The 16601-nt window shown below is 49.3% G+C and overlaps 13 protein-coding genes across 13 annotated transcripts; 5 read left to right on the top strand and 8 right to left on the bottom strand.

Annotated features, from left to right (window-relative positions):
- Positions 1-28: 28 nt before the first annotated feature.
- On the top strand, positions 29-451 carry Bathy08g02270 (predicted protein; the record flags this gene model as incomplete). Its single annotated transcript, XM_007511308.1, has 1 exon — positions 29-451. One exon carries the CDS (start codon positions 29-31, stop codon positions 449-451), a length of 423 nt encoding a protein of 140 aa, XP_007511370.1.
- Positions 452-503: 52 nt separating this feature from the next.
- Bathy08g02260 (DnaJ domain protein) lies at positions 504-1373 on the bottom strand (the record flags this gene model as incomplete). The annotated part of the gene is made up of 1 exon (XM_007511710.1): positions 504-1373. One exon carries the CDS (start codon positions 1371-1373, stop codon positions 504-506), a length of 870 nt encoding a protein of 289 aa, XP_007511772.1.
- A 56-nt stretch (positions 1374-1429) lies between these two features.
- On the top strand, positions 1430-2572 carry Bathy08g02250 (ubiquitin/metalloprotease fusion protein; the record flags this gene model as incomplete). The annotated part of the gene is made up of 1 exon (XM_007511335.1): positions 1430-2572. The coding sequence occupies one exon, from the start codon at positions 1430-1432 to the stop codon at positions 2570-2572; it is 1143 nt and encodes a 380-aa protein (XP_007511397.1).
- Positions 2573-2684: 112 nt separating this feature from the next.
- Bathy08g02240 (KpsF/GutQ family protein) lies at positions 2685-3940 on the bottom strand (the record flags this gene model as incomplete). The annotated part of the gene is made up of 2 exons (XM_007511392.1): positions 2685-3609; positions 3888-3940. 2 exons carry the CDS (start codon positions 3938-3940, stop codon positions 2685-2687), a joined length of 978 nt encoding a protein of 325 aa, XP_007511454.1.
- Positions 3941-4214: 274 nt separating this feature from the next.
- Positions 4215-5393, top strand: Bathy08g02230 (RNA methyltransferase, TrmH family; the record flags this gene model as incomplete). Its single annotated transcript, XM_007511702.1, has 1 exon — positions 4215-5393. The coding sequence occupies one exon, from the start codon at positions 4215-4217 to the stop codon at positions 5391-5393; it is 1179 nt and encodes a 392-aa protein (XP_007511764.1).
- Positions 5394-5444: 51 nt separating this feature from the next.
- On the bottom strand, positions 5445-6674 carry Bathy08g02220 (alpha-2,8-sialyltransferase 8B; the record flags this gene model as incomplete). Its single annotated transcript, XM_007511701.1, has 1 exon — positions 5445-6674. One exon carries the CDS (start codon positions 6672-6674, stop codon positions 5445-5447), a length of 1230 nt encoding a protein of 409 aa, XP_007511763.1.
- Positions 6675-6840: 166 nt separating this feature from the next.
- Bathy08g02210 (predicted protein) lies at positions 6841-7734 on the bottom strand (the record flags this gene model as incomplete). The annotated part of the gene is made up of 1 exon (XM_007511354.1): positions 6841-7734. The coding sequence occupies one exon, from the start codon at positions 7732-7734 to the stop codon at positions 6841-6843; it is 894 nt and encodes a 297-aa protein (XP_007511416.1).
- A 463-nt stretch (positions 7735-8197) lies between these two features.
- Bathy08g02200 (AP-3 complex subunit mu-1) lies at positions 8198-9700 on the bottom strand (the record flags this gene model as incomplete). The annotated part of the gene is made up of 1 exon (XM_007511476.1): positions 8198-9700. One exon carries the CDS (start codon positions 9698-9700, stop codon positions 8198-8200), a length of 1503 nt encoding a protein of 500 aa, XP_007511538.1.
- Positions 9701-10219: 519 nt separating this feature from the next.
- Positions 10220-11281, bottom strand: Bathy08g02190 (the record flags this gene model as incomplete). Its single annotated transcript, XM_007511680.1, has 1 exon — positions 10220-11281. The coding sequence occupies one exon, from the start codon at positions 11279-11281 to the stop codon at positions 10220-10222; it is 1062 nt and encodes a 353-aa protein (XP_007511742.1).
- Positions 11282-11432: 151 nt separating this feature from the next.
- Bathy08g02180 (predicted protein) lies at positions 11433-13076 on the top strand (the record flags this gene model as incomplete). The annotated part of the gene is made up of 1 exon (XM_007511740.1): positions 11433-13076. One exon carries the CDS (start codon positions 11433-11435, stop codon positions 13074-13076), a length of 1644 nt encoding a protein of 547 aa, XP_007511802.1.
- A 172-nt stretch (positions 13077-13248) lies between these two features.
- Bathy08g02170 (unknown protein) lies at positions 13249-13704 on the bottom strand (the record flags this gene model as incomplete). The annotated part of the gene is made up of 1 exon (XM_007511415.1): positions 13249-13704. The coding sequence occupies one exon, from the start codon at positions 13702-13704 to the stop codon at positions 13249-13251; it is 456 nt and encodes a 151-aa protein (XP_007511477.1).
- A 445-nt stretch (positions 13705-14149) lies between these two features.
- On the top strand, positions 14150-15223 carry Bathy08g02160 (predicted protein; the record flags this gene model as incomplete). The annotated part of the gene is made up of 1 exon (XM_007511288.1): positions 14150-15223. The coding sequence occupies one exon, from the start codon at positions 14150-14152 to the stop codon at positions 15221-15223; it is 1074 nt and encodes a 357-aa protein (XP_007511350.1).
- Positions 15224-15391: 168 nt separating this feature from the next.
- Positions 15392-16447, bottom strand: Bathy08g02150 (UDP-glucose 4-epimerase; the record flags this gene model as incomplete). Its single annotated transcript, XM_007511617.1, has 1 exon — positions 15392-16447. The coding sequence occupies one exon, from the start codon at positions 16445-16447 to the stop codon at positions 15392-15394; it is 1056 nt and encodes a 351-aa protein (XP_007511679.1).
- Positions 16448-16601: the final 154 nt, after the last annotated feature.

Raw genomic sequence — 16601 nt, 5'->3', positions numbered from 1 at the left:
AAGCGCCGAGAGTATGACGATTAGGATGATGGTGAATCATCATCCCAATCGTCCTAATTATCGTCATCGATACCACCACCAACACAATCGTCCTCCTCGCTGTTTTTTTCTCAATACTACGATCGGAAGCAGTCGTGCAACACCATTAACACCAACACCAACGCAAAGACAACGAAAGGTGTTGAAACACATTTTTTCCCCTAATGCGAGGACTGCTTTTGCGTGCGCTGCGTCGGCGAGTGCTGCGAGTGGTGGTGGTGAAAAGAAGGTGTGTCCGGTGTGTCAAAACACCGGGTTAAAGCCGTGCGGGCAATGCGAAGGGACCGGGGTAAACCAAGAGGATAAATACGGAGGGAAAGATGGGTATAAAAAAGGACAACCGTGTTGGCTTTGCCAAGGGAAGCGGAAGACGATGTGCGGGAACTGCATAGATTTAACGGATTCGTTTTGATGATTATACTCACTCACTAGTGTTGCTACGCGTTGCTCTGTATCTATTTCTATTATTTCCACCAGCTCGCGTTGTCGGTTCCGCTCGCCGCTCCGTTCCTCTCTCGTCTGTTTTCCGCCGCTCTCAACTCTCTCTCGATGAGCCTATTTTCAGCCGTGAACGCACTAATCATGTATTCGAGCCGAAGCGCCGTGTCGTCTATCAACTCGATCCCGTCTATAGCTTTTTGTAATTCTTCCTCACACGCTTGCGTTTGCTTCTCGTCCAACCAGTGCACGCATCGTCTCGGACACTGTTCCACCGCGAGATGCACCGCGTAGATTTCCGCTTCCGTCGCCGCATTTAGAGGATTGCTCTTTTCACTTCTCTCGAACCTCGCCGCTTTTGTTTTTGGATTGACGCGAAAATACTCTCTCGCCGTGACTGTGCAATTCGAATACGACGGACAATTCGACGCTCCGACGCATAAAATCTCGTTCACGAATACGCTTCCGTATACGTTGTTGGTGTTCTTATTGGTGTCCTCTCTCTCAAACTCCTCTTCCCTATTCAGCAACCACGCGTACGCTCTGACGCACTTCTCGGTCGCTTCTGCGCTCCTCTCGTCCTCGCACACGTCCGGGTGGATCAGTTTCACTCTGTTTGAGAATGCCTTTCTCGCGCGTACTCTTCTTTTCGCTTCATCTTCTTCCTCTTCTTCCTCTTCTTCTTGTATTCCCAAAGTTCTCTCCGGGGTGGATGCGTTCAAGATTTCTTCGATTATGATGATTCGATTCGTTCTCTCGTCGTCGCTCTTTTCACGAGCGGATGCAGCATTAGCAACAACTCGTCGTGTTCTCCTCCTCTGTCTCCTCCATCTCTTCGAAATCGTCGTCGCTGAAGAGAAAGTGGAACAATAAGAACAGTGAACGAGCTGCGGCATTTTTATCCCGAAACCGTTGACAACTTCGCGGGAAAATTCTTCATTTTAAAACAATAATGATCATCAACGTCTCCTTCAAAAACCAACTCCACGCGATTCGCCTTCCAAAACGCGAAAAAGAGAATGAATCTACTGTAACTGTTCTCGATTTGAGCGAAGCCGTGCTCGAGCAGTTGTTCAAACAAGAACTGCTCTTGGATAGAAAGACGATGAAATTCGTCGGCCTTCACCCGAAAGGGATGCCTTTGCAACCGTTCGTGAACCCGGAAACGGACGGGAACATCATTCTGGATGATACGTTTCCGTCGATAAAAAAGGGGAAAAAAGTTTTACTCCTGGCATCAGAAGTCGCAGATGTGGAGAAGATGAAACGAGACGAAAAAGTGGACGTGCGCGTGCGAGGATTCGAGGACGAGATGAAACGAGAGAAAAGGAGAGACGTGAGATATTTGAGCAGGACGAACAAAGACGCCTACGCGCGAGCGCACGATACGTCTTCGAATACGTATACGTTTCAAAGCTTGAGAGTTTTAGCGGTACCCGAGGGTATGGTTGAACCGTCGCGGGAGAAAACGATGCACCTTTTGGAGCGACTGAAACGAGATCCCGGGGTTGTTCGCGTGATGGAGACGAAACGATTCCAAGTCGGTCTGCTTTGCGAGATGCCCCCCGAAGGTTTGGTTGGCATTTCGGAGACGTGCGTGTTAGGGTTCAATAGGAATAATGGGATGGAAATTCATTTGAGGTTACGAACGGATGATTGGAGTGGGCTGAGACGATACGAATCGATCAGGAGAGTGTTGATGCACGAGTTGGCGCATAACGTCATTTCCGAGCACAACGCGGAATTCAAGGCACTGAACAGCGAGTTGGTGCAATTATGCGAGAGAGATTGGAATCGAGGACGGCGAGTCGGAGGGAGTGGAAAGACGCACGGAAACGAAGACGACGGGTACGACTCTTTGAGTGAAGACGAGTGCATGAAAGAAACGAGAAAATTGAGCGGGATGAAGTTAGGAGGTGTTGGAGCGAATGTTGGAAACGATCCTCGAGAAATGGCCGCGAGGAAAGCGTTAGAACGATTCGAGCAGCAACAACAGCGGCATCTAAATATTAATAGCGACGATAGAGAAATGTCTAAGATGTGTTCATGCGGCGCGTGTGACGACGACGGCGAAGTCAAGTGTCAACCGTGTTAGATAGAAGTAGCAAATATAGAAATAGTACTCGTATCGAAATAGTCACACACAAACAAAAATGGTAAGCATATATATAACGTCTGCTATTTTCACGTCATCAATCTTCGTTCGTTTACAAACCAGCGTTGACCAAACCGTGCAAAGTCAATAACCCGACTAACTTTTTCTCCTCGTCGATGACTGGTAAGAAACTTACCGGTCTCCCGCCAGCTTCCATCTCTCTCATGGCATCCACCGCCTTCCCCTCAGCTAAAGTCGTTCTCGGCGTCGAGCTCATCAGATCCTTGATCGGCGCTTGCAAAACCTCTCCACCTTTCTCGTGTAACGACCGTCTTAAATCGCCATCCGTGAAAACGCCCAACAACGTGTTCGCGTCGTCCACGACTAACAAACACCCTTGCCCTTTACTCGACAACTCCACCAACGCGTCCACCAACTTCTCGTCCGGTTTCGCCAACGGCAACCCACTCAACGGTTTCATCACATCTTTCACGCTCAAAATCAATCTCTTACCAATTCTCCCAGCCGGGTGGTTCATCGCGTATTGGTCCATCGTCAACGATTTCGCTTGCATAATCGCCACCGCGCACGTGTCGCCAAACAACATCTGAATCGCCGTACTCGTCACCGGCGCCAAATCAAACGGGCACAACTCTCTCTCCAACGGCAACATCACGTGCATGTCCGTCTCCGTCGCCAACTTACTCTTCGCGTTCGAGGAAACCCCAACCAAAGTCGCACCTTTCGCTCGCGCGTACGGAATCAGCGTCAACAACTCCGTCGTCGATCCAGATTTCGAAAACATAACCATGATGTCCTCTTTCGACACGATGCCGATATCTCCGTGTAACGCGTCCGTCGGGTTCAAAAATACCGATTTCGTCCCGGTCGATACTAAAGTCATCGATATTTTTTGCGCGATAAACCCGGACTTGCCGACGCCGGTGAAAAAGACCGTCCCTTTGCAATCCAACACGAGCTGGCAGAATTTTTGTAAAGGTTCGTAATCGAGTTCGTCGAAGAAGTACTTCATGTACCTGTTGTTTAGAGATGAGAACGATAATACGTGTAATACGTTCATGATAACAATGGCAAAAGTGGTCAGCGACTGTTACTCATACTCCTCGCAACATTGAAGACGTTAAAGAAGAAGAAGAGAAAAGCGTATCTTCTCTCTAATCTTTCTCTCTCTCGAGCGCTTTTGAAGATGATGAAAATGATGATGATGATGGTTCAGAAGAGCGCTACCGCGCGAAACGAAAAGAAAAAGAAGAAAAAAAAGCGCGGCTCCTAACACTACCGCTGAAGAACGTACCCTTGTTGCGTGTCGAACAGCGCTTTCAAGTCTTCCGGGGACGCTTTCGCCATGATGTGTGTATTCTTTTGATGCTCTTTTTTGTCCTGTTTTTTTGTTACTTTTGTGTGGTGGTGGTCCTTTTTTTTGCGTTTGAGGGAGTAAGGAGTTACGCACTTATAAGTGCTTATTTCTTACTCAAATTTGGCTTCGTAAGTGCTTCTTTCTTACTCGTCGGTCTGTATTGCTTACTCTGATATACGTCTGAATGGTTGCTGTTGAGCTAAATTTTGTTGCACGAATTTACGAACGTAACACACACACAAAAAGAACACGAAGAGAGCGAGAATGACGACGAATACTTTGCGAAGTCTCTTGTTCTTCTGCGCGTACAGAGGACAAAACAGAAGAGCGAGGAGAAGAAACTTTGCGAGCACGACGTGCTTCTTTTGTCCTCCTTCTTCTTCTTCTTCTTCTTCTTCTTCTTCTTCTTCTTCTTCTTCTTCTTCTTCTTTTGTTTCCAATTCGAGAAGGAGGAGATGTTTTTCGACGGCGACGACTACTACGAACGACGACGACACCATCGCGATGCTCTCGAGCGCGGAAAACGCAACCGCGAAACGCATCGCGAAACTGAGAACGTCCAAAACGTTTCGAGAGAAGGAAAAATCCGTCGTCATCGTCGGGTCGACGGTGTTGAGGGAGATTTTACAGGCGGGAGCTCTTGGAGCGTCGGAAGAGAAGAAGAAGAAGACGATACGAGTGAAGTCCTTGTTGTTTGCGATGGAGAAGAAGAAGACTTCCCGGGACGGAGAGAGTTACGATGATGATTCGCAAACGACGACGACGACGAGAGACGCGCTGCGGCGAGATATCGCCGATATCGCGGGAGGCGAGGAGGCGAAGAATAGGACGGAATATTACGCGACGGCGAAAGTGATGAAGAAGCTCGCCGGCGTGGAGAACGCCGACGGGATTGATCTGGTCGCAGAGTTGGAGATGCCAGAGATTCGCGAGGTAACGGAGTTTATGATGCAAGAAAAAAGAATAGAAAAAGTGTTGTGTCTGGACGGCGTTCAGGATCCTGGAAACGTCGGAACGCTTTTAAGAACCGCCGAGGCGTTTGGATTCGACGCGGTTGGATTAGGCCCGAAAACGTGCGACCCATTCAACGATAAGTGTGTGCGGTCGAGCAAAGGAACCGCGTTTCGGATGCAAATGTTTACTTGGAAAACGAACGAGGAGTTTTTCGAAGGCTTGGTGAATGGCGGCACGTTTGAATTGAAACGGAACGTCTTGGCGGCAATGCTCGCGGGCGAAAACTGCGCAGAAGTTGCCAGAGAGCTGGACGATGGTAATAATAGTAATAATAAAGTGTGTTTAGTTTTAGGTAGCGAAGGGCAAGGCGTGAGCGAGGAAATCGCGAGTTCGATTCGTGCGATTACGATTCCAACGCCAGGAGTCACGGAGAGTCTAAACGTCGCCGTTGCCGGCGGAATATTAATGTCAAGCCTCACCGTCAGGTGAGGCGCTTTGTAAAACACCCATCACGCTATAAAAACAAACTAATTTATCATATCAATCCTCCGCGGCGCCTATCCACCCGCTCTTCGTCCTAATCCTCAACGGGAACACTTTGGCAAACTTCTGGTACGCAAACACAGCGAAATCGAACGAGTGCACGCTCACCACGCCTTGCACTTGATCGAAGTAATGATACGGCGCCGTCGCTTTCGCTTTACTCGTGTACGGCTCAAAACCATACAAATCTAAACTCTCGCACCGTTGCATCATAAAGTTCACCGCGTACCACCCGCTCATCGGTTTATCGTGAAACTGTTTGTTCTTTTCCTTCTCGATGATTTCTTTCAGAGCGTTCCACAAATCGTGCGCTCGATTGACAAACCCGGGGTGCAAAAATTGCACCTTCAAACTCTTCCCGTACTTCTTCACCAGCGGTTCAAATATCCGTTTCCTGTTCGTCGGCGAGCTCCCTTCAAAAAATAACGCCACCGAGTCCGGTCTCGAATTCTCCCACCCTTTCTCGACCAACCGTCGAGCGTTCTCTCGATTGCTAAAATCGTACGTCGTCTTCACTCCCACGTCCCTCTTAAAATTCTTCACCGGCGCGAAATTCACCCGCATGACTGCTTCGTGCCCATCGATTTCCTCCCCGAACGAAGACTTCAACAACGTCCCGCTATTCCCGACCAGCGCGCACGACCCGTGCGTCCTCGTCGCCCGGCGCTCTTCCTCCGGCAATATCTCCCCTAACACATCTCCCATCTGAAAATGCGTCTTCTTCCCGTTCACGTCCGTAAACTTCACGTCGTACTTCTCCCCGTACGCGTTGTCTTTCGCTACGATTACCGAGGAATAATCCTTATCCGATTCGTTCGCGTACGCGTATTCGCTTCCTCGGCCGAATTTGTCTAAATCTCGCTCTCGGAGCATGCTCGAAACCAATCCATCTCCTTTTCCTCTCATCGTCTTTATCGTCGTCATCGCGTCGTCGTCTGAATCGTCCTCGTTTCTGTCCTCGTCTTTATCGTCGTCCTCCTCTTCCATCGGCACCATCAAAACATCGCTTTTGCCGCTGTCCTCGCGTCGTTTCCGTCTTTGAATCATCGTCTCCGCCTCCTCTTCCTCGCGCACGTTGAAGCGCTGGAAAAGGCTCACGAACAGGCACAACAAGAGGAACCACTTGAAAAGGATACATTTCTTTCGAAACGACGATCGTCGTCCCCCGAGTATTCCTAAACCCGGTCCTCCTTGGCCCCGGGGTGGTGGTCGTTGGAGGAGCGCCATGAGTATTTCGTTTAAGTTCTTTACTCAAATGTTTATTGTTGAGGGGAGGAAAAGTGAAGATTAGTAAACGCGACCGACGGTCGACGAGGATGAAGCGTTGGTGGTGTTTTAAAGTATACAATCTTTAAAAAGAAGCAGCTAACGATTTCTTGCTCTCTCGTTTCTTTTACGCGCCGAGAATCATCGGGACGACTCTTCCTAACAAGGCGTACCATCCGCCGGCGACGAGCAAAAATCCGCTCGCCGGCGTGACCCAGGCCGTTTTCTCGCGCACTCCCATGACACTTTTAATGTTTCCAGCCGCGCTCGCGGCGAGTAATAACGGCGCTGAATATCCTAAGGTATACGAAAAGAGCAGAAATCCACCGGAGAGGACGTTGTTGGAACTCGCGGCGACGTAGGCGAGGAGCGTGGAGAGTACCGGCGTGGCGCACGGGCTCGCCGCTAACGCGAACGTCGCGCCGGCGACGAAGGAGGTTAAAAACGGCGGCAAATTCAACGATCTCGGGTCAAAGTTGCTTCCAAACGAAGGAAATCTCAGTTGGACTTCGCCGAGTAAGTTCAATCCCATGACGATGGCTAAGACGGCGACGGAAATCGGCGCGACGACGCCAATTTGCCCAAACGCTTTCCCCGCCGTCGCCGCAAAGACGCCAAATAAAGCGAACGCGGAGGCTAATCCAACCGCAAACGCTATCGCATTCACGCGCATCGCCGATTTCTTCGCGTCTTCGTTTTCTTCCTCGTTTTCTTTCAGCGATGATGACGCGTACCCTCCGATGTACCCCAACGTCAACGGCAACACGGACAGCGTACACGGCGACAAACTCGTCACTAATCCAGCGACAAATACCAACACAAACGTCGTCGGAGAAGCGTGCGCTGATGCTGATGATGTCACATTGCTAAACACACTACCACTATTATTCGCTATTATTTCCCCCCCTCCTCCTCCTAACGCCCCGCTCACGAATGCATCCAATCCAGACGTCACGTCGAACAGCGATTTCGACAACACCGCATCTGCCACGTTCGCGATTTCATTAGTATTATCAACCATAAACGCTTTCGTCGGGGTACTGAGACGACCAAAGGCGCGACGACGACGACGTAAACGATGAAAACTCCCAACACAATCAAATCCCCATTTTGTGCGCAAACGTGACGATGATGACGACGACGATGCTTTTGCTGCTCTTAATGATGACGATGGACTCCTTGTTCCCAAAAACAGCATCGTTTTTCCACCAAATGGAGGAGGATAACAGCGACGACAACAGTTTCGCGACGACGACGACTTCAAAAGCGGCGGAGAAAGAGGTGCAGAGAGAGGTTTCGTTGAGAGCAAATGAGAGGTCATATTTGTGAGGGAAGAGAGAGAGAGAAAATGGCAGATATCGCGCGATGTGCGACGATATCAACATTTAGAAGGCGCTTTTGTTGATTGAGATGTTTTAAGCGGAGCATTCGATGTATAAACGCATTATTTCGTAAGTTTTATTGAATGGTTAATTAATAATGCATTACGTTCTGACGACTATCCGACCGTTCCTGGTGTGATATCTCACGCCTTGCGTCGGTTTGTACTTTTCGTTTCGGACTTGTACGGACTCGACTTTCACGCCGCTGACACCGACGCCAGCGACGGAGAACTGCGCGGTCACGTTGCAGGTTTCTTGCAACTTGATTTTTCGTCGCTCGGATTGGAGTTTAGATGATGATTTGTCCGTTCGTCCTCCCATCATTGCCAACGCGTTTTCGTTTTCGTTTTCGTTGCTGTTGTTTGTATTATCGCTATTGTTGTTGTTACTTTCTTGCTCGGAACCCATGGCTAAGACGACCGTTAAGCACGGAGTTTTATCCGCCGGGAATTTGTCGATGGTCCAGTTTACCGTTTTACTGGCGTCGTCGAAGGTGGCGCCGCCGTGCGTCGCGGACGGGTCGGCGCTTAAAACGCGCGAAGGTAACGCGACTTGTAAGCTCACCGCTTCGACTGGTTTCTCAAACGCCGGTTTGGTCCCGCACACGATGGAAATTCTACCTTGCGTCGGTCCAAACGACGATTGCGGGCGAATGTATAATGGCAAAGGCGCGGAAATAGACCCTTCCGGTCCGCCTCCTGGACCGCCGCCGCCCATCGTTTGCGATTGCATCCACGGATTTTGTTTGATATACTTCGGTTGCCACTGATTTTTATCCTCTTTTGATTCCGGTCGAATCTTGTAATTCATCAACGTAAACTTCCCATCGGCTGGGACGAACGAGACCACCCGATCGCTCGCGAACCTCGCCAATCTCACCGAAGGATGAAACGAATAATCTTCGATCAAATGCGAGTTCGACAACGACAACGATATGTCCGGCATACCGCTCAATCGACAATTCACTTCAATCTTCCCGTAAATAGCGCTGGTTAACAACTTCCCTTCCGGATCTAACGTCGCGTCCACGTGCTCGATGACGTCCAAATACACCTCGTTGGACGTGTACTTAATATTCGACGCTCTCCACGGTAACGGCAACAATTTCGTCGGATCTTGGTCGCTGACCAAAACCCCCGACGCGGTGCCTAAAACCGCGTTGTGTAATCTGTTCGCCAAATTCGGCGGCGGCACCAACACGTGTAACCCGCCCGGATGCGTATTCACCGGTATCCCCGAATCCAACATCTCGTCCAGTAGCTGATACAGCGTCAGATGGTGTTCTTGTAATATCGCCTCCGTAATCACGTTCCCGAAATAGGATTTCAAAACCTCGTGCAGTTGCGTTAAGAACTCAACCACCATGAGTGGTTGCGTCTCCGAGTTGCACGTGGCGATGTACGTGATTTCGCCTCTCGATTGGAAAAACGCGTAGTCTTTCCCGTCGATCGCGAGAACGTCCCCTTGGCTGTTCGCTTTGATCGCTTCGTTATGCTTCTCGAAGACTTTTTCGCACACCGAAGAGTCCGTTTCCGGTCCCCAGTGTTTCACCGCGGTTAACGTTTCCGTCTTGTTGTTGGTGATGAATAACGAATCGATGCCCATTATTACGTCTTTCTTTTTTACTACTCTCTCTCTCTCTCTCTCTCTCTCTCTCTCTCTCTCTCTCTCTTTCAGGCGTGTCTTTATCGCGTGTCTCTCAAACGAACGCAACGACGACGTAAACGACTCAGAGACGATTCCAATTGGAATTCTCCGATTCAATTCTCTTTCGATCTCTTCCGAGAGAGCAAAAGAAAGCGCGCGTGTGTGTATATATATATATATATATATATATATATATGCGTGCGTTTATATCACAGAACAACAAAGCGAGAACGTCACTATTATACGTGTGCTGCTGCTGCTGTTCGTATGTGTGCGATACTACTCTTCTTTAATAAGAGACGATGTTTTTTGTGTTGAATTTTGGTCCGCGGACGAACGAGTCTTTTTCTCTCTCTCTCTCTCTTTTTCTCCCTCTTAGCGGTGCGTTTGGTATTCACCGCTTCTCTCTCTGTTTTTTTCTCTCCCTCTCTCTCTTTTACTCTCTCTCTCTCTCTCTCTCTTTCCCTTTCCCTCTTCTCAGTCGCTGCTGGTGTTGCTCTGTCGCTCTTCTTCTCTCTCGTAGAACGCGACGCGTTCTCGCTCGTCCTCGACGAACTCGGCGTATTCTTCCTCCGTCGGTTCCGGGCATCCTTTTTCTCGCAAGTAGTTCACGCACTCGGTTCGCTCGTAGTACCGAGCGAAAGAGAGGTGTTCTCGGCCGTCGTCGTCGTCGTTTAGAGGCGCTTTTGCGTCTTCGATTAAGTATTTGAGGCAATCGAGGCGGCCGTTCATCGCGGCGGTTGACACGCAGCGGATCTTTACCGCGTCGCCCGCTATCTTTCGTTCTTCGACGAGATATTTCATGATGTCCATGTGACCACTGATTGCTGCATTTATTACCATTTCTTCTTCCGTCTTTCGCGAAGGTTCCACTTTGTCGAAAAGAAATCGAAGACAGTCGAGGCGTCCTCTGATAGTAGCACAAAAGCACGAAGTTTCTTCATCGTACGGGCACTCCTTGGAGAAGCAGTACTTGAGCGTCTCGAGATTACCTTCACATGCTACCGCATTAATCGTCTCTTCATCCCATTCGCAATGTTTCACTTCTCTCGCCCACTTGAGCAACTCGAGTTTGTTCGTTAGAGCAACTTCCCTGCAAAACCAGGCTTGATCCATCACATCTTCATCTCTATCTTTCTCTCCCCAGGGAGAGTGATTCCACATCCATTCCAGCGTCGAAATAGATGTACATTCGTAAAGAACCCAACGTAGTTCCGATACGTCTACCCCGGCGTATTCAAGCACACCCCAACTCTCACCATTCGCCCTCGAAAAGAAAAACCGATCCGTCCCATTCAATTTCGACAAGACGTGCGATACAAAAATATCTTTATGATGCAACACCAACCCGGTCCAAATCGGCGAGGAAGAAGAAGAAGAACAACAAAGCGAGAGATTCTCCAGTAACGCGCTCCTCGTAATTCCCGCCTCTTTTTCACCCTCGTCGTCGTCGTCGTCCTCTTCCGAAGAAGACGAAGACGAAGACGAAGAAGAAGAGTGCTTCAGTTTATCCCACTTGGAATCAGTGATGCGAGACATGCGAGATTTGTGTTTTTTTTTTTTGTGGGGTGGAAATTCGAGCGTTTCGACTGTACAAAAAAATTTGTTCCATTGGCGCACAAAAATCTCCATAAAAACATACATCACGTTTCAAACGCACGTAGCTCTATATACATAATACACATACACAATGGGATCATCACCGGACGACGACGTGAACGACGACTTTAGCGCGCGTCGCTTTGTCGAGCACGTTTCCGAGCGAGTCCTCGTGGGCGCTTTACTCGCGCTTTTTATCCACCAGAAGGAAAGCTTAATCATTTTAGCGCTGATGACCCTTTTGGAACCTGTGTTCCAGAAAGCTGTGGAAGCAGTCGGCGATATCCTGGGATGGCTGAGACGATTACATCATCTGAGAAAACTGAACTGCGCGCCCGGGTATAACGCGTTCATCGGGCACACCGTTCCTCTGTTCAAAGCGGTCGGAAAGTACCCGTGCACGTGGGATTTGTTCGCGTTTTGGTCGTCGGCGAAAGCGCCGAAACCGGTGAGAGTGCAAATATTTACGAGGCACTGCGTGGTCATCGCGGACCCGGAACCGATTAAAAGAGTGTTTAATTCAAACATTAAGAATTACGGGAAAGACACGGAGTTCGCGTATAACCCGTTCTTGGATATTTTAGGCACCGGTTTGGTGACGAGCGAAGGAGAGAGTTGGAAACGGCAACGAGGACGGATATCGCAAGCGCTGAGGATGGAAATTTTGGACGACGTGGTGGATATCGCCACCAGAGCGGTGGACAGGTTGTGCGTGAAGTTGGAGAAAATCAGAGGGACGGGGGAAGAGATTGAGTTAGCGGAGGAGTTTAGGTTGCTGACGTTACAGGTGATTGGTGAGGCGATTTTGAGTTTATCGCCGGAGGAGTCGGACGAGGTGATGCCGAATTTGTATTTGCCGATTATGGAGGAGTGTAATCGACGAAGTTTGGAACCGTGGAGAGCGTATTTACCGAATAAAGAGTATTTCGACCACAAGGATAGGGTAAAGAAGTTGAACGCGTACGTGATCAAGTTGATCAGGCAAAGATGGAAGTTGAAACATTCCGTGACGGCGACGCCAAACGCGGACGATTCCATCGATAATCCGCACGCGGATATTTTGGATCGCGTGTTGGCAGACGTGCCGAAAAGCGAATACGGGCCGGAAGTGGAGAGGCAAATGTGCGATGAGATCAAGACGTTCTTATTGGCTGGCCACGAAACTTCCGCGGCGATGTTGATTTGGACGACGTGGGAGTTGGCGAAGGCGCCGGAGAAGATGAAAATAGCAACCGAAGAGGCGAAAAAAGTGTACAAGAATAGCGAGAAAAAGAATAAGAAAACGCCTTCGAGAGATGATTTGAACGGGTTAGAATACATCGTCGGCGCGTTGAAAGAGTCTTTGCGTTTGTACTCCGTAGTGCCGGTGGTTACTCGTAAATGTTTAGGTGACGATTATTTAGGCGGCGAGTTCATTCCGAAAGGCACGACGGTTATTATTTCCGTCCAAGGCGTCCACCACAGAGAAGACTTGTGGGAAAGCGCGCAAGCGTTTGAACCGAGAAGGTTCGTCGGAAACGAAACCGACGAGACCGGGAATTATTCATACCTACCGTTTATCCAAGGTCCTCGAAACTGCTTGGGTCAATATTTAGCGCTTTTGGAAGCTCGAGTGGTCATGGCGAACTTGTTGAGAAAGTTCAAGTTCACCTCGAGCCGAGAGACGAACGGGGCTAAACACACGAAGATGATTCCAATCGCCCCCGCCGATGGCATTTGGTTCACCGTAGATTAATAACGAAGAACAAGTCAAGAAGAAGTCAAGACATTAAAGAGAACTATTTATGAAGCGATGATAAAATACAACTCGCCAACACTATCGGACTATTATTCCTCGACTATTCCTACACAAAACTACCTACTACGCGCGCGAAACTACTCCTACCACCACTTTTCTTCTTCTTCTTCTAAAGGCGCTTCCTAAACTTCAACCTCGTCTCCGTCGCCGCTCTCACGTTCGCGCCGCCGCCGCCGCCGTCCTCCTCTTCCTCTTCCTCCTCACCGTTCGCGTTCAAAATCACCCTCTTCTTCCCCGAACGACCAGCACTGCTCGTCGCATTCGCATCCAACGCCGGTTGTTGCAGTTCCACGATTAAGGCTTCTCCAACCGTCCGTTCGTAATACCCCTCGTACGTTTCCCCCGTGGACGTTTTCAGTAAAGGCGTTTCGGTGTCTAAACGTTCAAACGTGAGCGTTTCCCCGGGGAGCATTCGGACGAGTTTCGGGACGTCCACGAGGATGAATTCTTCCTCTTCTTCCTTTAAAGTTTGTTCTTCTTCGTTCTTCTTCCGCAAATGATGATGATTCTTTCTCTGCTCGTAATCATCTCCAGGTGTTGTTGTTCCAGCGTTCTCGTCGCTCATTTTTCGCGCGCGGTCCTCCTCCTCCTCCCAAGTTCTTCCTCGCGATGTGTCGCGCTTTGCTCGCTCGCCTTTTTGCCTTAAGTTTTGGGGACTGAAACCCTAAACACATGTGTTTTGACTTGAAGGAACCAACGCGCGCTGTTTCCTCACACAGTCGCGCGCGCACGACACACGCACGCACACACACACACACACACACACAATTGGTACATCGAGCAATATTATCGCTCAAGTTTGATTTTGTGCGCGTGTTTTTGTGTCGTTTTTGAGAAGTGAAAAGAAATAAAGGTTTTCTCGTGTGTTTGGGAGAAACACACATCGGAGAGACACATCACGCGGCCAATTGCGCGTCCCAAGAAGAAGGCATCGGTGTACTCTAAAGAGAGAGAAACACACGCACTCGTACTAAAACGACAACAGAAGAGAACGAGAGAGCATCAGTACTATGGGGATTCCTGAATCCATCGCGAAAGTGATGTGCTGCAAACCGTTCAACGACCCGTCGTCGATCCGTGTCATCGGATGCGTGATTGGCGTCGTCGGCTCTTTGCTCGTCTATGGGGTGTTGCAAGAGCGCATCATGTCGCAACCGTACTCGGACGCCGGGAAGGATGAATTTTTCTCCTACTCGGTCTTTTTGGTGTTATCGAACAGAGTTTTGGGGTGTCTCATGGCGGCGGTTATTTTAGCGCTAACGAAAGGGAACGTCACTCCAGTGGCTGGGATCCATCGATACGCGGTGGTGTCCTTGTCCAACGTCGTCGCGACGACGTGCCAATACGAAGCGTTGAAGTATTTATCGTTTCCAGTGCAAACGTTAGGGAAGTGCGCGAAGATGATTCCGGTCATGATTTGGGGGTTTCTGATCAACCAGAAGAGGTACGGGATGTCGGACGTGGGGATTGCGATCGCGGTGACCGCTGGCTGTACTATTTTTGGCTTGTACGGCGACGAGAGCACGTTGACGAGTAACGCGAGTAAAGGCGCGAACGTGCAGGAAACTTCAGAGTACGGAATCTTGTTGATGCTCGGGTATTTGTTCTTCGACGGGTTCACGTCCACGTTTCAAGATAAGTTGTTCGTCGGGTACAACATGGAGACGTACAACCAAATGTTGTGGGTGAACTTTTGCTCTGCGATTATTTCGGTGGTGTATTTGTATTCGGATGGGTCTTTCCAAGACGCGATTGCGTTCATCGAGAGACATCCGTTAATTACGGGCGATATCATGATCTTGTCTATCGCGGCGATGCTTGGACAGTTGTGCATTTTGTACACGATTAAGGAGTTTGGCGCGTTGTTGTTCGCGACCATCATGACGACGAGACAGTTCTTGAGCATCTTGTTGAGTTGCATAGTGTTCATGCACATGTTGTCTCCGATGCAGTGGTTAGGTACGGTGCTAGTGTTCGGTGCTTTGTATTACAAGTCCTTCGCGAAAGCTGCGGGGTCGAAGAAAGCGGTAGACGGGGAGAAGGAACCGCTCATTAGCGGCGGCGAGAACTCTGGCAAGGTGTGAAAAGAGGACTGATGATGATGATGATGATACGTGAGGCGCGTATTTTCATCGACGGATTCGGGAAGGAGGAGAATTTGAACGTTTTGTTATTTATATATTTATTAATTCATTCGCACTTTAACACTCGATGGTAAATTATAAAACTCGCCTCGTTTAGTATATATTACGTTAATCTTCTTTGCCGCTGTACCCGTACGGGTTCTTGCTCGCCCAATTCCACTGGTCCACGCAACACTCCTCGATCGTCTTCTCCGCTCTCCATCCTAAAATCTCGTACGCCAAATCGGTTTTCGCGTACACCTCCGCCGCGTCTCCCGGTCTTCTCGCTACCATCTTCATAGGAATCTTCTTCCCGGCCGCTTTCTCAAACGCACCAACCAACTCTAACACGCTCGTGCTCTTACCAGTGCCTAAATTCACTACAATTCTCCCACACTTCCCGTTCTCTTTGGCAATCTTCTTCAACGCCGCGACGTGCCCGTCCGCCAAATCCACCACGTGAATGTAATCTCTCCTCCCCGTCCCATCTTTCGTATCGTAATCCGTTCCAAACACCGACAACTCCGGTCGTCTCCCGACCGCGACTTGCTGCACGAAAGGCATCAAATTATTCGGTATCCCTTTCGGATCTTCTCCAATTTCTCCGCTCGGATGCGCCCCGACTGGATTGAAATACCTCAAAATCAAGCAGTTCCACTCGTTATCGCTCGCGTGTTGGTCCGTTAAAATGTGCTCAATAAACAGCTTCGTCTTCCCGTACGGGTTCAACGCGCTCGTCTCGAATTCCTCCGTGCACGGTACCGTTTTCGGTTCCCCGTACACCGTCGCCGAGCTGCTAAATATGATCGATTTACACTTCGCTTTGACCATCGATTTCAACAAAACCACCGTCCCGTTGATGTTATTTTCGTAATATCTCAGCGGTTTCGAGACGGATTCACCGACGGCTTTTAAACCGGCGAAGTGTATCACCGCAAAAATCTCATTCGCCTCGAAAACCTCGTCTAACTTCTCTCCGTCTAAAATATCTCCCTCGATGGACGTCATCAGGTTTCCGTTTCCTCCGCTCAAGCGTTTCACGCGTTCTAAAGATTCGAACGAACTGTTGTCCAAATTGTCGTACGCGATAACTTTGCATTCTTCTTTTAACAGTTGCAAACACGTGTGAGAACCGATGTACCCGGCCGCACCGGTGACTAAAACAGTCTTGCCAGAAAGAGACATGTGTGAGTGTACCGCTGAGTTTCTCCGTTCAATGTGTATATGCAGAGAGAGAAAGCCGGAAAACGTTTGCGCGTTGTGAAGAATTTTCCCATTTTATCCAAAACCGTTTTGTTTTCCCCAAACACATTTCCACATAACAAACTCAAGCGACTGC

Source organism: Bathycoccus prasinos (genome assembly GCF_002220235.1).
Source record: "Bathycoccus prasinos genomic : Chromosome_8".
NCBI lineage: Eukaryota > Viridiplantae > Chlorophyta > Mamiellophyceae > Mamiellales > Bathycoccaceae > Bathycoccus > Bathycoccus prasinos.
This window is presented reverse-complemented; position numbering and strand designations above follow the sequence as displayed.